The sequence below is a fragment of the Musca domestica genome, unplaced genomic scaffold, assembly GCF_030504385.1.
Source record: "Musca domestica strain aabys unplaced genomic scaffold, Musca_domestica.polishedcontigs.V.1.1 24, whole genome shotgun sequence".
Classification (NCBI taxonomy): domain Eukaryota; kingdom Metazoa; phylum Arthropoda; class Insecta; order Diptera; family Muscidae; genus Musca; species Musca domestica.
This window is the reverse complement of record NW_026712272.1, coordinates 4,549,917-4,572,109: the sequence shown is the minus strand read 5'-3', so window position 1 is coordinate 4,572,109 and position 22,193 is coordinate 4,549,917. Positions and strand designations below refer to the sequence as shown.

Genomic DNA, 22,193 nt, shown 5'->3' with positions numbered 1-22,193 from the left:
CACCGCAAGTGATGACTCAGCGTAATAACGAGCACGACCAGGCTGCAGTATAATATTAGTTTTAAGTTGAAGGGATTCATAATTGTAAATCCAACAAGAGAGGTGCATAGCACCGCAACATAAATGTTAGTAACAAAATAAAGAAACACCATAGCAGTGTGAAATAAACTTTAACTTCTAACATTAACTTATAGCCTCTATAGCCACATGGCTGAGGGTATAAATAAGATATTGAAAGAGTGGGTTGTCTTCTGTCGGTAATGGGACTGTGGCAGGTTTTCATTTAAAAAGTTCTTTGAAGACTTTCCACAGGTCTCTTCTTGCTTTCGGGTAACTTATACAAATATAAGGCCTTCTTCGGTTCTTCTCTGTTTAGATTTCCCACATATCTTCTACGGTTAGAAGATTCCCCTCTCGCCTTTTTTCTCGTAGATTAGATTAGTAGATTTTATATAGCTTTAAATTAGGAATATTTTCAATAGAACTTCTATAGGTTCTTCCCTACATGATAGACTTCCAATAGCGTATCTATAGATTTAAACCCTTCCAGAGATTTCCTTAAAATAGAATATCCTTCATAGTCTTTACGTACATAGAGGACATGCCAACAAAATTATTTTTCACAAAGTCTTCTATATTTTGAAGATCTCCAACAAGTCTTCTTTTCTGTTCGAACACCCCCACATGTCGTTCTTGGATTGAAGCTTTTTACATGTCTTTTATGGGCAGTAGATCTTTCCCTGGTCTTCTTTATATGACAAAACTTCTACAGGGTCTTTCATAAATTAAAAATCTCAAATAGGCTTAAAACCTCATACTGGTTTTCCCTAAATGGAATATCTTCCACAAATCGTCTGCGCCTAAGGAAGAACTCCTCCTCCTCCATCAATCCCAAAACTCCCCCCATTAATCTTTCCAACTTACCGGTTCATTTGTTGAACTGCCCTGTTGGATTTGGCCCTCATTGACGGCACTGCCCGTACCGACATTCAGCCCAGCCGTTGTCTCTTCATCTTTGGTTACAATATTTGAGCCAATACCACCTCCAACACCACCACCTGTTAATGCCGCACCACTTCCCAACACCGCTGCCTCGGGCATGCCACACATTAGTTGCAACATCTTGACAGTCTGACGATCACAGGGCAATAAATGCAACAACATTTTAGCACTTTCCCTTAGACGACCATGCTCCAAATCGCTGCCCAGCTGATAGAGTTTAAGAAAAAATTCTATATATTGGAAATTCTGAGAGATTATTACGCCCGGCAGCGTGCTTTCCGATTCGACACGTGACATATCGGGGCAAGGTCTGGGCGGAGAACCGGTACTCGAGTCGCTCGACGTGTCTGGACTGCTGGCCAGCCCCGCACCAATTGGTGTCAGCTTCGCGGTTAGAATCATTTTATCCCGTATCGAGTAATGCGACAGGGGATTTATTTCATCACCAATTTCAATCAGTTCACCATTGTTGTAATGCAAATCGACTTTGATGTTGGCCGTCGATGTGCCCTTGATCCTTTTCAGTAGGTTACGCTTAAACGACGACACCATTTCATTGTTATGGGTGGTAATTTCAATGTCATCAATGGGACGTCCAGGATTTTGAAAACGTATATAAAGACTAGTATATTTGCCACGTGTGGCACGCACCAAAGGCAGCATGGTACGATCGCCGTTAAATGAACGATCACATTCCTTGATGTATTCCTGTAGGACCTTGAGGATGCGACACATTTTCTCGGCCTCAATGAAACGCATTTTCGAATCTTTTGAATCATTTTGATCGGCCTCCTGGTTGTTGTCATCGGGCGAGGTGGCCACCACATTGCCACCGCTGCCGCCCAACGATTTGCCCAGTATCAAGATATTCGAGTAGTGGGTCCTCAAACGTTCACAACACTCGCCAATGAACATTTCATGGAAATCACTAATGTTCTCCTGGAGTCGTGGTCCCAATGCCGTCGACACCTCCTTAAGTAAATCAATGGCTTTGTTGGCAATCTCCTCACCACCCGTTGTTATGACACGCCACAGATAATCCTTGCCGATTAGATCTTCATTGTCCAGAATATAACCACGATGTATGGCCTTGAGTTTGTCCTCTTTGGAATTGACCGCCTTAAAGAAACGTTCAAAGCATTTTATGCCCGATTCCGTTAGCAAATGTGGATCCAATTGCAGAATGTTGTTCTCAAAGAAATCCTTATTTATACCGGGATCCAAGTCCGGTTCTTCGCCCATTAGTTTGCCGAACCAGCGGAAACATTCCTCACGATCCGAGGGGAATACAGCATTGACGGCCAAACAATGCCAAATCTGTTTGGCCTGATCGGCACAAAGCCACAGCTGGCCATCTTTCAATAGGAATTTAAGAAAATCCAAACGTTCCGATATTTGCACATTGTGGGGGAAACGACCATCTATACACAGGGCGGCAGGATCTACATTGGACATTTCGGCAACCATGCCACGTATTTTATCCATATACGATGTCAGACTATTGGTCACAAGGATTACCAATGAATATTCGTTTTGTAGCCGTTCAATGACCTGTTGGCGGTTGAGCGACTGCTGTGAGCGGGGAGCATGGCTGGGCGAGGACTCATAGAGACAACAGATTTCTCTAATTAAACGCAAGGCTGGCAATACCCATGATTCAAACGTCTTCAACTCCGTCACACATTTCTCTAGCCAAACGATTTTCTGGGCATCCCTTTCCTGGGAACAGCTGTAATCGAGAATTTTAACATGGGCCGCCAATGCTTGATCTAAGACCTCGGGTTGTATTTCTTGGCTGTGGGCCAAAGTCCAAAAGAGTTTCAACACCTTTTGAGCCATAACACCATTTTTGTCGTCCTCAGCCAAACGGCGGATTAATTCCAAAAGCCTTTCGCGCTGGCGTTTGTTGGCAGTTGTCATGCTGGCCTGAAAGAAAAAGTAATATTATTTTTAAAAATATTCTTAAAAATTTTTTAAAGAACTGTTCCCAAAAAATTTTCAGGAATCTGCTCGATTTGTAAATTTTTTCGATATCCGAAAGGAAAAATCGTTTATCGTAATAATATTTTTAGATTCTTGCAGATTCTGGAAAATGGAACAAATATAATTTAAAATTTCCCCAACTTACCTGGAATGATTCAAACAAATGATCCAATTGCTCGGGTGTAAAGTCCCATGCCAACTTAGCCAATAGATCATGCACATTCTTAACAATGGCCTCATGCTTGCCAGCCTGGGCTTTCCACACCGCATCCAAGTCTTCCAGAGTCAAGGCATGTTCTTTAATTAAAAATCTTATGATTTTTTCCAATTTCTCTACATATTGTGGTTGATGTAACGAGTCTTTCAGGACAATGCCCAGGACATCGGATTCTTTGATCCAGGCCTGTAGAACAATACGAAAGAAAGGAGACAACAAATTACAAATCTGTTTTTAAAAAAATGTGTAAAATCTTTCAACCTACCGCCATTCTCTCCGCCGTCAGCCAATCCAAATCATCATCCGACATACAGTGCGGCAACTGTGGCGTCCTGTGCGAATAGTATGAGACCGATGTCAAAACTTTGTTAATCTCATTGAGGGCATTCATTTTGCCATTGAAGCTGGACACCTGCAGCAGTCTGAGTATCATTTTCAAACGAAACATTTCCAAATTTCGTATTAGCTCCTCCTGGCCAGGCAAACGGCTGGCCAAGTAACGGGCCGACTTCACAATACCATTGATGTAGTCATTACGTCCCTCAGGTTTGGCTTCTCGCTTCAGTTCCTCATCCGAAAAGCTGTCGAGTAAATCCAAAACCACATTCCATATGGGCATAAAATATTTGGAAATGGTTGCCGGTGTCAACAGTTCATAGCATTGGCCGAAGGGACGCAACAAGCTATAGATCAAAGCCAATGTCAATTTATTCTCTTGTTCGGGATCGGGTTGTAGCATGGCCCGTGATCCCGTTGGTTTGGCACAACCCGATGCCACGGCAGCGGCCTGTTGTTCCTGTTGTTTGCGCAACAGCACCAGACCGCGATTGAAACGCTCTTGCAAATTGTCGAAACCCTTGAGCTGACCAAAACGATTTATCAAATCCACCAACCATCCACGTGCATTCTTGGGCTCTGGCGGCGATTTGGCAAACATTTTATTGCCATCCAAAACACCCCACAAATGTTCGGGTGGTATAAAACATTCCGGCTGTCGCGTCGCATTATAGGTGTTGTATTTATTTTCCGGATCGAAGACTAGCGCCAGTAAATCCAACAGATATGGATTATCACGTGTCATGTGAATGGCAATCAGATGCAATAGCTTGCCACAGGAGATCAAAATACAATGATGTATGGCGTATTTCCACGAGTTGACAGCCTCATCTGTGAGTATCTTCGTAAAGGATGTCGTCAAGGCATTGCGATAGAATTCAACGCATGGCTCACAGTCATGATCCACACCTGGAGGGGGGAAAGAGTAAGCAAAGCAAAGTTAGATAAATTAAACGTTTTTGAAAAGGACCCTCAAACAACAAACTTTATAAGGGACAATTAACCTAATAAATGTTGAAATTTAATGGGTGTTTTTTTCAAAGGCCCATCAGAGCAATAAACCTGGATTTTTTTAAAGTGTTTTTTAAGGGTCATCTAACCAATAAACGCGGATTTTTTAAAGAATTTTTTTCAAAGGACCATCTGACCAATAAACGTGGATTTTTTAAAGAATTTTTTCAAAGGACCATCAAATCAATAAATGGGGATTTTTTTTATCGAATTTTTTCAAAGGACCATGTAACCAATAAACCTGGATTTTTTTTATCGAATTTTTTCAAAGGACCATCTAACCAATAAACTTGGATCTTTTTTATCGAATTTTTTCAAAGGAACATCTAACCAATAATCGTGGATTTTTTTATCGATTTTTTTCAAAGGACCATGTAACCATTAGACGTGATTTTTTTAAAGATTTTTTTTCAAAGGACCATTAAACAAATAAACGAGGAACTTTTAAAATAATTTTTTCAAAGGACAATCTAACCAATAAACGTGGATTTTTTTAAGAATTTTTTCAAAGGCCCATCTAACCAATAAACGTCGATTTTTTAAAGATTTTTTTCAAAGGTCCATCTAACCAATAAACGTGGATTTTTTAAAGATTTTTTTCAAAGGTCCATCTAACCAATAAACGTGGATATTTTAAAGATTTTTTTCAAAGGTCCATCTAACCAATAAACGTGGATTTTTTAAAGATTTTTTTCAAAGGACCATCTAACCAATAAACGTGGATTTTTTAAAGATTTTTTTCAAAGGACCATCTAACCAATAAACGTGGATTTTTTAAAGATTTTTTTCAAAGGTCCATCTAACCATTAGACGTGGATTTTTTAAAGATTTTTTTCAAAGGACCATCTAACCAATAAACGTGGATTTTTTAAAGATTTTTTTTAAAGGACCATCTGACCAATAAACGTGGATTTTTTAAAGATTTTTTTCAAAGGTCCATCTAACCAATAAACGTGGATTTTTTAAAGATTTTTTTCAAAGGACCATCTAACCAATAAACGTGGATTTTTTAAAGATTTTTTTCAAAGGACCATCTAACCAATAAACGTGGATTTTTTAAAGAATTTTTTTCAAAGGACAATCTACCCAATAAACGTAGATTTTTTAAAGATTTTTTTCAAAGGACCATCTAACCAATAAACGTGGATTTTTTAAAGATTTTTTTTAAAGGACCATCTAACCAATAAACGTGGATTTTTTAAAGATTTTTTTTAAAGGACCATCTAACCAATAAACGTGGATTTTTTAAAGATTTTTTTTTTCAAAGGACCATCTAACCAATAAACGTGGATTTTTTAAAGATTTTTTTTAAAGGACCATCTAACCAATAAACGTGGACTTTTTAAAGATTTTTTTCAAAGGACCATCTAACCAATAAACGTGGATTTTTTAAAGATTTTTTTTAAAGGACCATCTAACCAATAAACGTGGACATTTTAAAGATTTTTTTCAAAGGACCATCTAGCCAATAAACGTGGATTTTTAAGATTTTTTTCAAAGGAAAAAATGCTGTAGTTCGGTCGAGCCGAAATTTGAATACCCCCTTCACCATTTGGAACGAATTTGGCAATTAAAAAAAATAAAATCCGTTAAAAATTCGGTTAAAATCTTAAAAATACTGAATGTAGCCGTTATATTTTTCGGTCTATACGACGACGTGGACCTGTGTAGGCAACTTTTGTCATAAGCCATACAATCGAAACTTGAAAAAAATGTGTTAATAATGTCGCTAAAATCATCAAAATACCGAATATCGGGATTTTCTGTCTTTGGCTGTAGTATCCATTACGAACTTCAAATACAAAATTTGAAACAATTTGTGTGTATAATGTCGTTAAAATCATCAAAATACCGAATATCGGGAGTATCGTTATATGGGAGCTAAACGAAGACGTGGACCTGCACAGATAATTTTCTGTCATAGGCTGTAGTATTCATTACGAACTTCAAATACAAAATTTGAAACAATTCTGGTGATCAAAAAATCATCAAAATACCGAATATCGGGAGCTACCATTATATGGGGGCTATACTAAAACGTGGACCTACATATCAAAAGTCCTGTAGACATACTATACATTTGAGTAAAATTTTATCAACCTACTTCATTTCGTTCGAAAGCTAGAGTGATTTCCACAGACGGAAAGACGGATGGACATAGAATTTTATGCAGATCAAGAGAATATAAATATATACTTTATGGTGCCTAAAAGGTATATTCCGAGGAGTTACAAACGGAATGGCAAACTTAATATACCCTCCAAACCATTGTGGAGAGTAAAAAAATGTGAATTTCAATTTATCAAAAGGATCATCAATCTTTTGGATTTTGATTTTTTAAGTTTTTGATTAGGTCCATTAGACTATGGGTCCACTGCACCTGGGGTATTATGCTCCCCTCTTTCAACTTACCAGCAGCTGTTAGTTGTATGGCAGCATTTAATAATACCTCCAACTCTTGTTCTGGCAAAACGGGTACAACCCATCGTGGACTGGATATTTTCTGTATTAGTGATGTTAGCGATTTTGTGGGAAATGATGATATCAATTTTTCCGGCGACCTAAAAAAGGAATAAATAGAAGAAAAAAAAACACACACACACAAATTATTATGAAAAACAATTTCTGAAAATGAAAACAAAATTTGGTAAACATAACACAAAAGCAAAAACCCTCAAAAAAAAAAAAAATTGAACGATTATCGTCACTACGAAAAGAAAAATAATGAGAATATGCCAACAAATAATAACAATAATAATTATAATGGCAAATATATAATTATGAATCACACTTGGTACTATTACGAATATAGAATCGAAACGAGAGTGTGTTTGATTGTGCACTTTGATAAACAAAAGCGCGTTTACAGATAAACAAAAAAAGTGTACAAAAAAAAAAACAAATGTCTAGTAGATACCTATATTTTGAATGGAAAACGTTCTCGTCTATGATGAAGAAGGGGGAGGCCTAGCAAGTGGGAGATGTTGTAGGTGAACGTTTAATAGCATGGCAAATAATATTTTTTTTTTTTTTGCATTATTATTAGAATTTCTTATCAGGTGTTTTGGTTGATGATGTCGTTGGCGTTTAGATGACTGTTTTTTCTTTTAAAGCTACTTCGGTTTAAGGGGAAGGCATACCACACCACAAACAATGAGAATTTTTATTATTTGTCGATTACTTTTTATCAGTTTTTTTTTTCTATCAACTTTTGTCGGTGGCGTTTAAAGTTATAAAATGACAACAACTACAAGTACTTAACACTGTCATAGGTAGTCATTTTTTCATTCATGATTACAATTGTGAAATACATTTGTTTGTTTTCTTTTTCTTCTAAATAATTGCTAATTAATCAAACTATTCGGTTTGCTTGAATAGATTACAAACACAAATTACAGTTCAATAATTTCAATTTTGAGTTCAATGTACTATGAAGTGATATTTTTTGAAAATGCAATGCAAAAAAAACTTGTGGTACTGAACTCATAAAATTTGTTATTTTAATAAATTAAAGTTTTGAATATTTAAAAAAAAATCTAAAAAAATGTGTTTTAAAAAAACATTGGCATAAGAATAAATGCCGAATATTATCGCGAAAATATTCTGGAGGGTGTATTAAAGCCTTGGGAGCACGCAAACATTTTGGCCGCAGACCTTGAACATTCCAACAGGGCTCAGCAACATCGCACTCAGTACGCGCCACCCAAAAATGGTTACAATATGAGGTTTTTCACTTGATTTCCAGCGCCCAATGGCCACCAAAATCTCCGGATACCAATCCGTTGGCCTATTGCGTCTGGAGTATTTTGGACAGCAAGCTTGGCACTTACAAATACCAAAGAGTCGATCACCTCAAGCAAGCGCTTCGCCGGGAATGGGCCAAACTACCGCAGATCAACATTCGGGCAGCGTCTGATGGTTTCATTGGCCGTTCGAAAGTCATAATTCGTGCCAAAGGTGATCAATTGGAACAAATCTAGACTTATTCTAAAATTTAATGCAATTTAAAATATGAATAATAAAAAAAATATGTAAAAATTACGGCGTTTAACTTTGTTGCAGTTTTTTTTATCTCACCCTGTAGAGCTTTACATAACAAATAAATGGAGAATTTGGGAGAATTAAATCATACCCTACTATGATTAGAGTTATAATTTAAAGTCCATAGGAACTAGCATATAAGAGAAATATCCTCCACTGAATCGATTTCTACTATATTAGCCGATCAATTCGGGCTTGTATTACCCACTTGGTGCACAATAAAAGGCAAATCGGACGAAGATATATATGCGAGCTATATCCAAATCTGAACCGATCTCGATAACATTTAGCAAAGGTATTTCTGAGCGGTCTTTGATATATTTCCCCAAATATCTTTGTTACAAACTGCATGTTACGGCTGTGGAGAACAAAAATAACAAATTGGATGAACAACATATACGGGAGCCATACTTATTACTATTTTCAGGTCTAGTTCTGTTGTATGGGCAAAATTCTATCCCATTTGGGCTAATATTACACGTTTGCTGCACAATAGAAGGTAAATCGGACGAAGATATATATGAGAGCTATATCCAAATTTTGACCGATTATCTCCAATTTCCGAACCCTATGTTCATCCTTGGGTCAATCGAATTACTTGTGGAAAATTTCATCTGGTTTATTCAAAATTTTGACCCCTTTGTGGAAGAGGTACCAGAAGGAGCGGGACGATGGCTCCCATTTTCACACCAGATCTTTTGTTGGAAGATATAGTGAGATGTGTTGAAAAGAATCGGAGGATTATTTCGGATTTTATGAGCGTTTGGGTTATTCAAAAAGTTGACCCCGTTGTGGAGGAGGTATCAGAAGGAGTGGTCTATCTTCATATAAGACCTAGAGTTGATAGAAATATTGGGATATGCAACATTTAAAGACAATCGAACTCATCTTTCAGTTATGGTTACTCAAAATTTTAACCCCTTAGGGGAGGTACTAAAAGGAGTTGGCCGTTTTCACACCTGACCTAACAATGATACAAAAATTGGGATTTCAAAAGTTTGAGCATAATCGAATGGGCCTTGCTCTTTTTTTAGGTTAATTATTTTCTTAGAAAATGTTAACCTTTTTTAGGAGAGGTACCAGAAGAAGCGAACCGATATTGTTCTCGAATTTGGTTCCAACTTTGCGAGTCCTAATATTTTTACACCTAATTTGCACTTGGAAAGTTGAAACAAAATTTTATACCTCTTTTTATTTAAGAGATATATTATTTTGTGAAAATGTAGACGTATTGTGTGGGAGATACCAGAAGGAGTAGATTAATTTTCCCACCTACGAACACGATCTAAGTTTGATGATAACCTGACGATATCCCAAGTTTGTACCAAATCGGATACTCCCTTCGAAGGTTGTCGTGCGCATCAGTCAAACACACACAGGTGAACGAACGGACACCGCTAGATTGACTCCAAATTTCGTAAAGCGCAGTTCGTCCAAAGAGACCTGGGGCCTAAAACCGTTATTTCCATAAACCAGTTTTTGGTCGTGTCAAACGATATTTAGCCTCTATAGCCTGACTGCGGTATAAAAAGGGGCCAGGCCGAGTTTTTTATACACTCCTAGGATATTTGTCAAATATCTGTAAAAATTCAGGATTGAGGGGCTATCATTATTGTGCAATTTTTGCGAGAAAATTTCCTACCCATTCAGATTTCAAAACAAAATGACAAAGTACAATCACTTCGGCAGGAGCTTCTAAATGCCAATTGTCAACATTGAGACTAACACCTTCAAAATAACGCAAATCAGGAGGTACCTTTATGAGTGGAAGGTATCCAGCAAATACTAGACCCATATAGAAACTAATTTGTGAGAAAAAACATCTCGAGGTAGCCTTATAGAATAGAATCAGATTGAAGTCTGAAATATGCAAATTGCAGCTGTATCATTTGGAAATTGTGTGTTACAGATTCAAAACACCGAATATCGAGAGTAACCATTTTATGTTGTCTACACCTAAATATGAACAGATAAAGCCCATTTCAAATATCAATAATCGTAGACACAATTTATCTTCTATTGTGACAGAGCTCCACATACAATGAGCTTTAACCACCAACAGTTTCATCTTCTACCTTGGGCTCAAAAATCGGACATGCAATCTATATGGACGTACATAAGATGGAGGAAAGCAGCGGTTTAAGGGTCGATTGCGAACACCTAGGTTAGGTTAGGTTGAAAAGAGGGGCGAAGCAATTAGCCTCATGCCCTGTTGGGCATACACTTAAGTCAGTATAGGCCTGTTGTGCGCTCTAGACTAAGGATTTTTTGAAGAAGACGAGCAGTTTACTGTCTGTTATATTTGAAATTCAGTTGCCTTTATGAAATTTCTTAACTGTCTTATATCATTTACCAATGTCTGGTATGGAGTCGTTGCCTAAGAATTGGGATCTGATATTTGCAAACGCTGGGCATTGGCAGATAAAATGTTCCAATGTTTCGTCATCTTCCCCATATGCCCTGTATATGCTGTTATCTTCACATCCTATCTTGTACAGATGAGCTTGTAGGCCCGTAAGGATGCCCCGTAAGGATGCCTGTTACCTCACTGATCTCTTTTTTACCTAGCAATAAAAGGTTCTTCATTTTTATCTCATCGGGATCGCCCCATAAAATTTTAGTAGTTTTCCGAACACCTAACTGATATAAGATTCATAAGAACTGTGGCATTTTTTGGCAGAGATAAACTACCACCACTCAGCCATGGATATTGATATCTTGAGGCAGCTCTTTTATTTTTGGAAATTCGGTGGGCTGAGCTACAAATTATATGCTAAGCTGTTTTTTTTAAAAACCACAAATTCAGAACTACGCAGTTTCATATCAAATTTCCCTGTTTCTTCTCAAACATGAAAATGACCACAAATACATATTTGTAAATGAAAGACGACTTTCAGTGGTGAATAGTGGTAACGAAAAAAATTAAGTGAATAATCAAAATCTAAGAAGAATGGAGGGGCAAAAGACCACTACGAAACATTTGTTTTTGATAAACAAAAGAAAACAGAATTTTGCGTGGTAGCCGTATGTAAACGAAAAACAGAAAGAAATGTGTTGTTGGAGGTGGTGGTGGTAATGGTGGATAATGAAGAGACTGCAAACTAGACCCACTTAGAAATGTGCAATGAAACAAAGAATATTTCTTATACATACTAACATTTTAATTTTAGATTTTTTGCCGAAGAAGATTTATTCCAAAATAAACAAATTCAATATTGACCTTGGGTGGAAAAAATCACAAAATTCTGTTGTAAAGTGTAAGAATTTTCGATAATCTACGATGCGAAAGACAAGGAAGGGCATGGAATATTTGTGGGTTTTACGATACCGGGGATATATTTAAAACAATGCCACCTGCAATCCAATGGCGGCCGATTCTAAGATACCGTATTAAACCGAAACAACAACATATCAGTTTCGGCAAGAGGCTCCCACCACAAAATAAACAAATCCACTATTGGCCTTTAATGGAAAATCAAAAATTGCGTTGTAACGTGTGGGAATTTTCGGCAATATACGATGGTATGACCGGGCTGTAAAGTTCAGCAACTGTTTTGGGATTTCGTTGCCTTATGATTACTCTGTGCAGGCCCCGACGGTTCTTCATCGCGATCGCCCGTGTAAACGTCTATGTAGTCGGAGTATGCCAAAGTCTTAACCGATTGCACTTGGTTTTTTGCACTTGAATGCCACGGATTCAAGATAAGGTATTGACTTTCCAGAGTCATAGGAATATCTTTCCACGCTTCTTTCAAATTTTATAAGAGTTATGGGTATGGACTCGTTGTGTGGGAGGTCCAGAAGAAATGGTCCGATCTACCTCACCTTCACACCAGATGAATATTAATATTGGCAGGAAAAATTTAGATGTGAAGTTTGGAAAGAACGTGATGCTTATTTCGCATTCTTTGAGCGTTTTGGTTAGTAGTGGGAGGATCAATATATCCCATCTTTTGAAAAATCATTTGGCGATATAAATAATATTGAAATGTGTGAAGTTTGAAAAGAATGGGATGCTTAGTTGACAATTTATGAGCGTTTTAGTTAATAAAAATTTTGACCCTTTGTGGAGAAGATATCAATAGGGGTGCATATTTGGTAGGAGAGTATATTTGGTTGAAATATTGGAATGTGGCAAATTTGAATCGGACAATCGGACTCTCTCTCTCACAGTTTGTAAAAGTTACGATTATTCAAAATGTTAATTATTTTATAAGCGTTGCGATTATTTAAAATCTTGACTCTTTGTAGTGGGGAGCTACCAGCAGGGGTGGTAGACCACATCTTGTGTTGGTAGAAAAATTAGGATGTGCCATATTTAAAAAGAATCGAATGCTCATTTTGCATTTATAATGGTTATGGGTATTCAAAATTTTGAGCCGTTGTAAGAGAGGTACCAGAAGGAGTGGATCGATATATCCTATCTTCACACCAGATCTTGTGTTGGAAGATATATAGAGATTTGCAAAGAAGACAACGTGATCCTTATTTCACATTTTTGATTTTTCAAAATTCTAACCCTTTGTGTGGGAGGTACCAGAAGAAGTGGACCGATATTGTCTATTTTCACACCTGACTTAGCACCGATACAAATATAAGATTTTGCAAAGTTTGCACAAAACTAGATAATCCTTTTTTGTTCTATATGGTAAATTATTCCCTGTGGACATGTTGAGCTTTTGCAGGGAAGGTTTTAGAACTCGATCTAAACTTGATAATAATATTACGATATGCCAAGTTTGAACAAAATCAGATACTCTTTTCAGAGTTATCATTTACACCAGCCAGCCAGACAGAGGAATACCGCTAGATCAACTCCAGTGTCCTGAAACGGATTTCATGCAAAGAGACCTAGGGCCTAAAAACGTTATTTCGAAGAGACAGAAGAGATATATACCCTCTGTAGCCCATTGGGTGAGGATATAATAAAATAAATGTATAGAAAACTAGTAAAGAAAGTCTTATAGTCGGACGGGCCGACTTTATGATACCCTACACCACTTTGCATATTTTTAATAACTTCACATAACATATAAAAGTTTTTATGGGAAATTTGTGAGAATTACGTTTAAAGTGAGAAGGAACTAATAAATGAGAGGAATATCTTTCTAACATGAAATCGGATAAAGATATATATGTGGGAGCTATATCCAAATCTGAAGCGATCTCGATAAAATTTGGCAAAGGTATTTCTGAGCTGTATTTGAAATATTTCCCCGAATATCGTTTTTATGGAGTGCGTATTACGGATGTGGAAAACAAATATAACAAATCGGATGAATATTATATATGGGAGCTATAGCTATATCTGAACCGATTTTCACCAAATTTGACATACTTGTTTCTAGGATCAATTTGGTCGTAAGTACTAAATTCTATCCCATTTGGGCTAATATTCACGTTTGTTGTACAATTGACTAGAAATCGGGTAAAGATATATATGGGAGCTATATCCAAATCTGAACCGATCTCGATAAAATTTAGCAAAGGTATTTCTGACCTGCATTTTATATATCCCCCCCCCCCCCCCCCCCCCAAAAAAAATATTTACAGAGTGCATATTACGGCTGCGGAGGACAGAAATAACAAATCGGATGAACAATATATGTGAGAGCCATAGCTATATCTGAACCGTTTTCGATCAAATTTGGCACACTTATTTCCAGGCCTGATTCGGGCGTATGTGCAAAATTCCACACTATTTGGGCTGAAATTACACGTTTGGTGCATAATAAAAGGCAAATCGGACGAAGACATATATGGGAGCTATATCCAAATCTGAACCGATCTCGATAAAATTTAGCAAAGGTATTTCTGACCTGCATTTAATATATTTCCCTCCAAAATATTTACAGAGTACATATTACGGCTGCGGAGGACAGAAATAACAAATCGGATGAACAATATATGTGGGAGCCATAGCTATATCTGAACCGTTTTCGATCAAATTTGGCATACTTATTTCCAGGCCTGATTTGGGCGTATGTGCAACTATTCCACACTATTTGGGCTGAAATTACACGTTTGGTGCATAATAAAAGGCAAATCGGACGAAGATATATATGGGAGCTATATCTATATTTTGACCGATTATCTTCAATTTCAATAAGGTTCGTCCTTGGGTCAAGCAAATGATTTGTGCAAAATTGCATCGGGATCAGGCAATAAATTCGACCTGCACTTTGTTGACAAAAAAAAAACATGGACAGACGGAAGGACGGACGGACGAACATGCATAAATCAACTCAGTATGCTATTCTATGCAGACCGATCATCAAAAGGAGCTACGTGTCTATCTCGTTTCCTTTTTTGCTTGTTACAAACAAATACACAAAGACATAATACCCTGCCCATTCTTGTGGTGTATGGTATAAAAATGGAAATTTCTTCAAAAATGGTGGCGACTATTCAAAAAAAAAATCAAAACCTCAATGAAACTAGAGATTTCTTGAATATAATCCGGTAAGTTTGTAAAGAAACGTTTTCTATATAATTTCCCATTCCATAAAGGATTAAAATGTAAAGACCTGTCTCCAGTCCATCATCCAGTCGTTTAGAAAGACTAAGAAAAAAAAAAACGGAAATTTCCTTCAAAAACGTTTGGATAATTTCCAGGTGACAAAAAGATCGCAAAAAGATCAACCCCACAATTTTTGGTTAAAAAATCTAACATACTAGGACCCTTAATTACATGCCTGCAAATAAGTCCAGTTCGTTATGTGGACAAATGTTTTTAAAATCTACTGCCCTGACGCCCTAATCCAAAGTTCATTGAAGCAGTGCATTGGCAGTTATTTCAACTCTTTTTGACAGAAAATTCCATATACCGCAAATCGTCTATATTCTTTACTGCCGGCAAATGTTCACATATTGGTACCTTATGTGTGAGTGGCTCCTCCACACGGCAATATGGAACTCTCCCTAACCTATTACAAATTCTAGGCAAAAAATACATATTTACTGTTACGACAAAACAAAAGTAAAGGAACAACTTATCGCAAGGGTTAACAGCAATGGGACACGCAAACTATTGACCACAAAATAACAAAAGGAAGCAAAAAAAAGCGAATAAAACGAAAAAGTTGCTCATTTTGTTTTTTTTTTTTTGCTCTTAAAATATGCCGGCCGGACAATAATCGCCAGCCAAACAACTAACTGCCAATGCAAACGAAAACTATTACCAATTCTTTTCTACCACACTAGATTTGTGTGTCGTCGTCGTCGTCTTCTTCTAAACAAGACACATACATGCATACATACAAGCTTTCCTACATACATATGTACATGACTTACAACAAAATATGAAAACTTAAATGTAAGAAAGCAAAAAAAAAAAAAAAATAGAACAAAACAAAAAAATAAAACACGTAATAAAAAAAATAGATTTTCTTCTACTACTTACACTGCTGTGTCCGACACTAAGGCGCCTGGATTTTCTGTTTGGGAATCTGTAGTTAGGTTGTTACTGCTGCTGTTCATTATGGTGCTGGTGGTGGTGGGATTTGCCGAGGAAATAGTTGGTTCTGCAGGATTATGCGTAGTTGCTGTGGTACTTAGATTTGAGGACGACAACGAAGATGATGAGGATTCCCCACCGCCACCGCCACCGCCGCCGCCACCACCAATGCCAGTGCCACCTCCACCACCACTGCCACTACTCACACCACCGCCGCCGCCGCTGCTGCCGCCCACCAATGTCGAAGAGGATGAGGTTGTATTTGAGGAAGTGCTTGTAGTTGATGAATTATCATTACCGCTGCCACCACTACCGCTACCTGATGGTGATGACTGACCACGGACACGTCGTGGCTCAAACTTCATGCTGCCAGTACCGGGCGATGATGATGATGATGGTGCTGCTGCTGCTGTTCCTTACTGCTGCTGCCGCTTCAACTAGAGATGAAAAAGAAAACCACAGTGGCGGCAAATCGGGATGGGATGATGAAGGTGATGGCGTGATGATGATGACTATCACACAGACTTTAGTTTCTCCTACACACAGCGAGCGGCGTCTGGCTGCTTCTGGTGTCTGTTTGTTGGTCTTCTGTTCAAACAAAATGTGTGATGATATACAATGGTACTTTTTGTTGTTGTTGTCGACTTTACCACGAACAAAGGACAATATATTTGTAAGTATTCTGTGTGTGAGTGTGTGTATGTGCTTTCCAAGAATTCAAATGTTCTTCTGCTGCTTCTTCTTCTTCCTCTTCTGGGTTTCAATTTATGTCTCTTATATGCTCCGGGTGATTTTCTCTTCTTATTCTTGTTGTTGTTGCTGTTGTTTGCCTTAGGAACAACTAAGGGTTCCTAAGCAAGCGTTATTACATATTCCACTGGCAAAAGACAAATCCAAAAATCCATAAACTGCAAAAAAATGGAAACAGAAAAACAAAAACTAAATTAACAAATAAAAAAAACAACAACTGGAATCATCAAGGATAATATATGGGTAAAAGGATAATAGGTTTCTTAAATGTAGAAGTAAGTTATACCAGTGTATATCATCGGACACAACACCAAAGCCAGTGTGGGGTCTACTCGAGCCCTGATTTGCGTCATTAATAAGAACCGAGGAAATTGTCGGGGATAATAAGAGCCACAAAATTTGGTTTTAACCAGTAAAGAAAGTCCTAAAGTCGGGCGGGGCCGATTTTGTGATACCCTACACCACTTTGCTAATTTAGTTGAGCTCCACTTAATAATTAAAAGTTTTTATGGGAGAATTCAATTATACACGCTATGATTATAATTATAATTTAAAATTCAAAGGACTAAATATGCCGAAGCATTTGTATCTTTTAAATTCGGACTTGTATTGCCTATTTGGTGCGAAATTAATTTGAAATCGGATAAAAATATATATGGGAACTATATCCAAATCTGAACCGATCTCGATAAAATTTGACAAAAATATTTCTGAGCTGTATTTGATATATTTCCCTGAATATCGTTGTTACGGAGTGCATATTACGGCTGTGGGTAACAAATGCAATAAATCGGATGAACAATATATATGGGAGCTATAACTATATCTGAACCGATCTTCACCAAATTTGGCATACTACCTTCTAGACTAAATTCGGTCGTATGTGCCAAATTCCATCCCAATTGGACAAATATGAAACGTTTGGTGCACAATAAATGGTAAATCGGACGAAGTTATATATGGGAGCTATATCCAAATCTGAACCGATCTCGATAAAATTTAGCAAAGGTATTTCTGAGCTGCATTTGATATATGTCCCCAAATATTGTTGTTACAGAGTGCATATTACGGCTGCGGAGGACAAAAATAACAAATCGGATGAACAATATATATGGGAGCTATAGCTATATCTGAACCGATTTCGATAAAATTTGGCATACTTATTTTTAGGCCTAATTTGGTTGTATGTGCAAAATTCCATACAATTCGGGCTGATATTACACGTTTGGTGCACAATAAAAGGCAAATCGGACGAAGATATATATGGGAGCTATATCTAAATTTTTACCGATTATCTCCAATTTCAATAGGGTTCGTCCTTGGGCCAATCAAATTTTGTTTGAAAAATTTCATCCCAATTGAATAATAAATGCGACCTGCATTTTGTTCACATGAATACATGGACAGACGGACGGACGGACAGACGGACGGACGGACAGACGGACTGACATGCATAAATCAACTCAGAAAGTGATTCTATGCAGATCATCAAAAGGAACTATGGGTCTATCTCGTTTCCTTTTGCCTGTTACAAACAAATGCACAAAGACATAATACCCTGACCACCTTGTGGTGTAGGGTATAAAAAATTAGGAGCCATTAGAGCCATAAACGAGGATTTTTTAAAATATTTTTGTCAGGGACCTCCGGATCACAAATCGTATATTTTCAAAAATATGTTTTTTAGGGTTCACCAAACAAATAAATTTGGATTTTTAATATGTTTAAGACTGTCAAGGCCACAAATGTGGATTTTAGAGAATATATTTTCCAAGGATTGTCAAGGCCACAAACGTGGGTTTTAGAGAATATATTTTCCAAGGATTGTCAAGGCCACAAACGTGGATTTTAGAGAATATATTTTCCAAGGATTGTCAAGGCCACAAACGTGGATTTTAGAGAATATTATTTTTCAAGGATTGTCAAGGCCACAAACGTGGATTTTAGAGAATACTTTTTTCAAGGATTGTCAAGGCCACAAATGTGGATTTTAGAGAATATTTTTTTCAAGGATTGTCAAGGCCAAAAACGTGGATTTTAGAGAATATTTTTTTCAAGGATTGTCAAGACGACAAACGTGGATTTTAGAAAATATATTTTCCAAGGATTGTTAAGGACACAAACGTGGGGTTTAGAGAATATATTTTCCAAGGATTGTCAAGGCCACAAACGTGGGTTTTAGAGAATATATTTTCCAAGGACTGTCAAGGCCACAGACGTGGATTTTAGAGAATATCTTTTTCAAGGATTATCAAGGCCACAAACGTGGATTTTAGAGAATATTATTTTTCAAGGATTGTCAAGGCCACAAACATGGGTTTTAGAGGATATATTTTCCAAGGATTGTCAAGGCCACAAACGTGGATTTTCGAGAATATATTTTCCAAAAATGTTTAAAAATATTTGTTCTTGAAATACCAGGCTAATATTTCGAGGATTCGAGGGTCAGGACAATAAATGTGGATTTTTAAAAATATTTTTTCAAGAAACGCCAGACCAAGAATTCGGGAATTTTTTCAGGGACTATCCATGTCAATTAAATTGGATTTTTAAAACTATATTCAAGGTCCCTTAGAACCTTAGAAATGATGTCTTTGTTGAGGAACATCACATTTAAAACAAAAAAAAAAAAAAATACAAGAAAACCAGACTCAAAAAGTTCCAGATTTTTTCAGGAATCATCAGGTTTTTTCAGGATTTTTGAAAGTAGGCCCCTTCAAGTCCACTTAGAGCCTTGGAAATAATGTCTTTTTTCGAGGACCATCAGATTTAACAAAAATCCCAAAGCAACATATGTGGTCGCAACTGGCGAAAGACATACTACCCTACGTTGCTACAGCTTCGACGTCTGCGATCACAATGCAGAAATCCAAATGGATCTGAATTTAATTTAAAGCTTTGATCGCAAAAATAAATTAGGCGACTGCCATATGGTCAAAATCATGGGATCATATGGTCTAAATCACCTAAGAAATTTACTGAGCATGTAGACTTGTGGGAGGTTACACAATTTTACTGTCCAAAAAGTCTCCAAAATCTCATATTATATTGCAAAGAGGTCAATAACCCAATCTTAAATCAAAAAAAAAAAAAAAAACAGTAAGAAAAAGACAAAAGTCGGGCGGGCCGACTATATGATACCCTACACCACTATGCATATTTAGTAGAGCTCCCGTAAGAGAAGAATTTATTTGAAATAGATCATACCACCTATCAACATTTGGCTTTAGAGCAGTTACTATTTGGTTTCAGGGGGAACTAATATATGGGAGGCATATCCAATTCTGAATCGGTTTTCACTAAATTTGACGGAGACATTTTTATTTTTATACCAAATAGCATTGATGTAGAGTGCGTGCATGATGTCATTTCGACAAGGATTATATTAAAAGAAATATATCGGAGCCGAGTTCCAACATTTGGAAACGTACGTCTCGAAATTCACTCCATTCGGGCTGATATAAGCCATTATTTGCACAACAAACCTGAAATCGGATTAAAGAGCTTATATGGGAGCTATATCCAAAATTTAACCCTTCTCGATAAAATTTGGCAAAATTATTTCCGAGCTATATAAGATATTTGGTACCAAATATCATTGTTGTCGAATGCCTTTAACAAATATGAGGGATCTAACGACCAAAGCAGATGAAACATATGTATGGGATCTAAAGCTATATCTGAACCGATTTTAAAATTTGATATACCTGCTTCTAGATGGAATTCGGTCGAATGTACCAAAATTGAGGTCAGTTGGAGTGATGTTGGTCATTTGGTGCACAATTAACACGAAATCGGCTGAGGATATATATGGGAGCTATATCCAAATCTGAACCGATCTTGATAACATTTGGCAGAGGTATTTCTGGCCTGTATCTGATATCTGTAACCAAATATCATCCTTGTGCGGCGCATATTACGAATGTGAAGGACCTAAACACCAAAAGCGGATGAAACATATACCTGGGAGCTATGGCTATATCTGAACCGATTGTCACCAAATTTGATTTACTTTCTTCTAGACTAAATTCGTCCGGATGTGCCAAAATTCAAGTCATTTGGACTAATATTGGCCATTTAGTGCACATTTAACCCGAAATCGGTTGAAGATATATGGGAGCTTTATCTTAATTTCAAACCGATTCTCACCAATTTCAATGCGGTTCGTCCTAGGGCCAAACAAATATTGTTTGAAAATTTTCATCTTAATCGGATACAAATGCGACCTGCACAAGAATACATGGACAGACAGATGGACGGACAAATCGACTCAGAAAGTGATTCTATTAAGATTCTGAAAAGTAACTGTGGGTCTATCTAGTTTTCCTCTCCACGTTACAAACAAATGCATAGAGACATTATACCCATACCACTATGTGGTGTAGGGTGTAAAAAGATGGCAGTCCTTCCGAACGAAACCCCATTGTCACGACATAAGTAAACTTGAAACTTGAGTTAAACTAGGGCCTCTTTTTATTATCCTTCCTCCTCCAGACCAGGCAAGACTGGGCTTAGAAATGCAGGTGGGTGCAGATGGGATGGGCCGATACATTCAATCTTTACCAGATGTTTAAAATTTACAGAGAATCTGATAATTATTCCGCACTTTATGAGCATTTTGGTTATTCAAAATATCGACCCTTTGTGGGGGACATTTCGAAAGAGCGGGTAAATATCTACCATCTTCGCACCAGAAGAAATATTGGAAAGTGTGAAATTTGAAAAGAATCGAATGCTCACGTCACGTTTTGGTTATTTAAAATTGTTAACCATTTTCGGGGAAGGTATCAGAAGGAGTTGACCGATGTGTACCATCTTCATACCAGAACTTGTGTTAGTAAAAATATTGGGATTTGTGATGTTTGAAAATAAAAAGATGCTTATTTTGTGTTTTATGCGAACTTAAGTTATTCGCAATGTTGAACCCATTATGGAGAAGGTACCCAAAGGAGTGAGACGATGTCTACCATTTTTACACGATATATTGTGGTTGAAGAAATATTGTGATGTTCAAAGTCTGAAAATAATCGGATGCTTATGTCGCTTTTTGTGATCCTTTGAATTATTCAAAATGTTGAATCTATTGTGGGAGAGGTATCAGAAGGACTGGGTCAATATGTCTCATTTTCATACCAGATCTTGTGTTGGTAGAAATATTGGGATTTGTAATGTTTGAAAAGAATCGGATGGTTCTTTCGGTTTTTATAAAAGCTTCAGTTGTTCACAATGCTGACCTCATTGTGGAGGAGGTACCTTCCTTCCATTTTCACACGATATCTTGTAGTTGAACAAATATTGTGATGTCCCAAGTTTGCAAGAATCAGATGTTAATCTCGAGTTTTATAAGCGTTTTTGTTATTAAAAATGTTTACCCTTGTGGGAGAGATATTAGAAGGA

The 22,193-nt window shown here is 37.1% G+C and overlaps 1 protein-coding gene across 5 annotated transcripts in view; it reads right to left on the bottom strand.

The window, feature by feature from the left end:
• The window catches only part of LOC101893926 (probable ubiquitin carboxyl-terminal hydrolase FAF), a 55,979-nt gene that overhangs the window by 25,519 nt on the left and 8,267 nt on the right, over nucleotides 1-22,193 (bottom strand). For all 5 annotated transcript variants that reach the window (XM_011294216.3, XM_011294218.3, XM_059123357.1 and 2 more), the window contains exons 2-6: nucleotides 15,993-16,954; nucleotides 6,962-7,110; nucleotides 3,468-4,447; nucleotides 3,131-3,388; nucleotides 925-2,928 (exon numbers count right to left, since the gene is read on the bottom strand). In XM_011294216.3, the coding sequence (XP_011292518.1) occupies nucleotides 925-2,928; nucleotides 3,131-3,388; nucleotides 3,468-4,447; nucleotides 6,962-7,110; nucleotides 15,993-16,411 (3,810 nt within the window). In that variant the 5' untranslated portion in view covers nucleotides 16,412-16,954. The remainder of the gene's footprint in view (nucleotides 1-924; nucleotides 2,929-3,130; nucleotides 3,389-3,467; nucleotides 4,448-6,961; nucleotides 7,111-15,992; nucleotides 16,955-22,193) is intronic.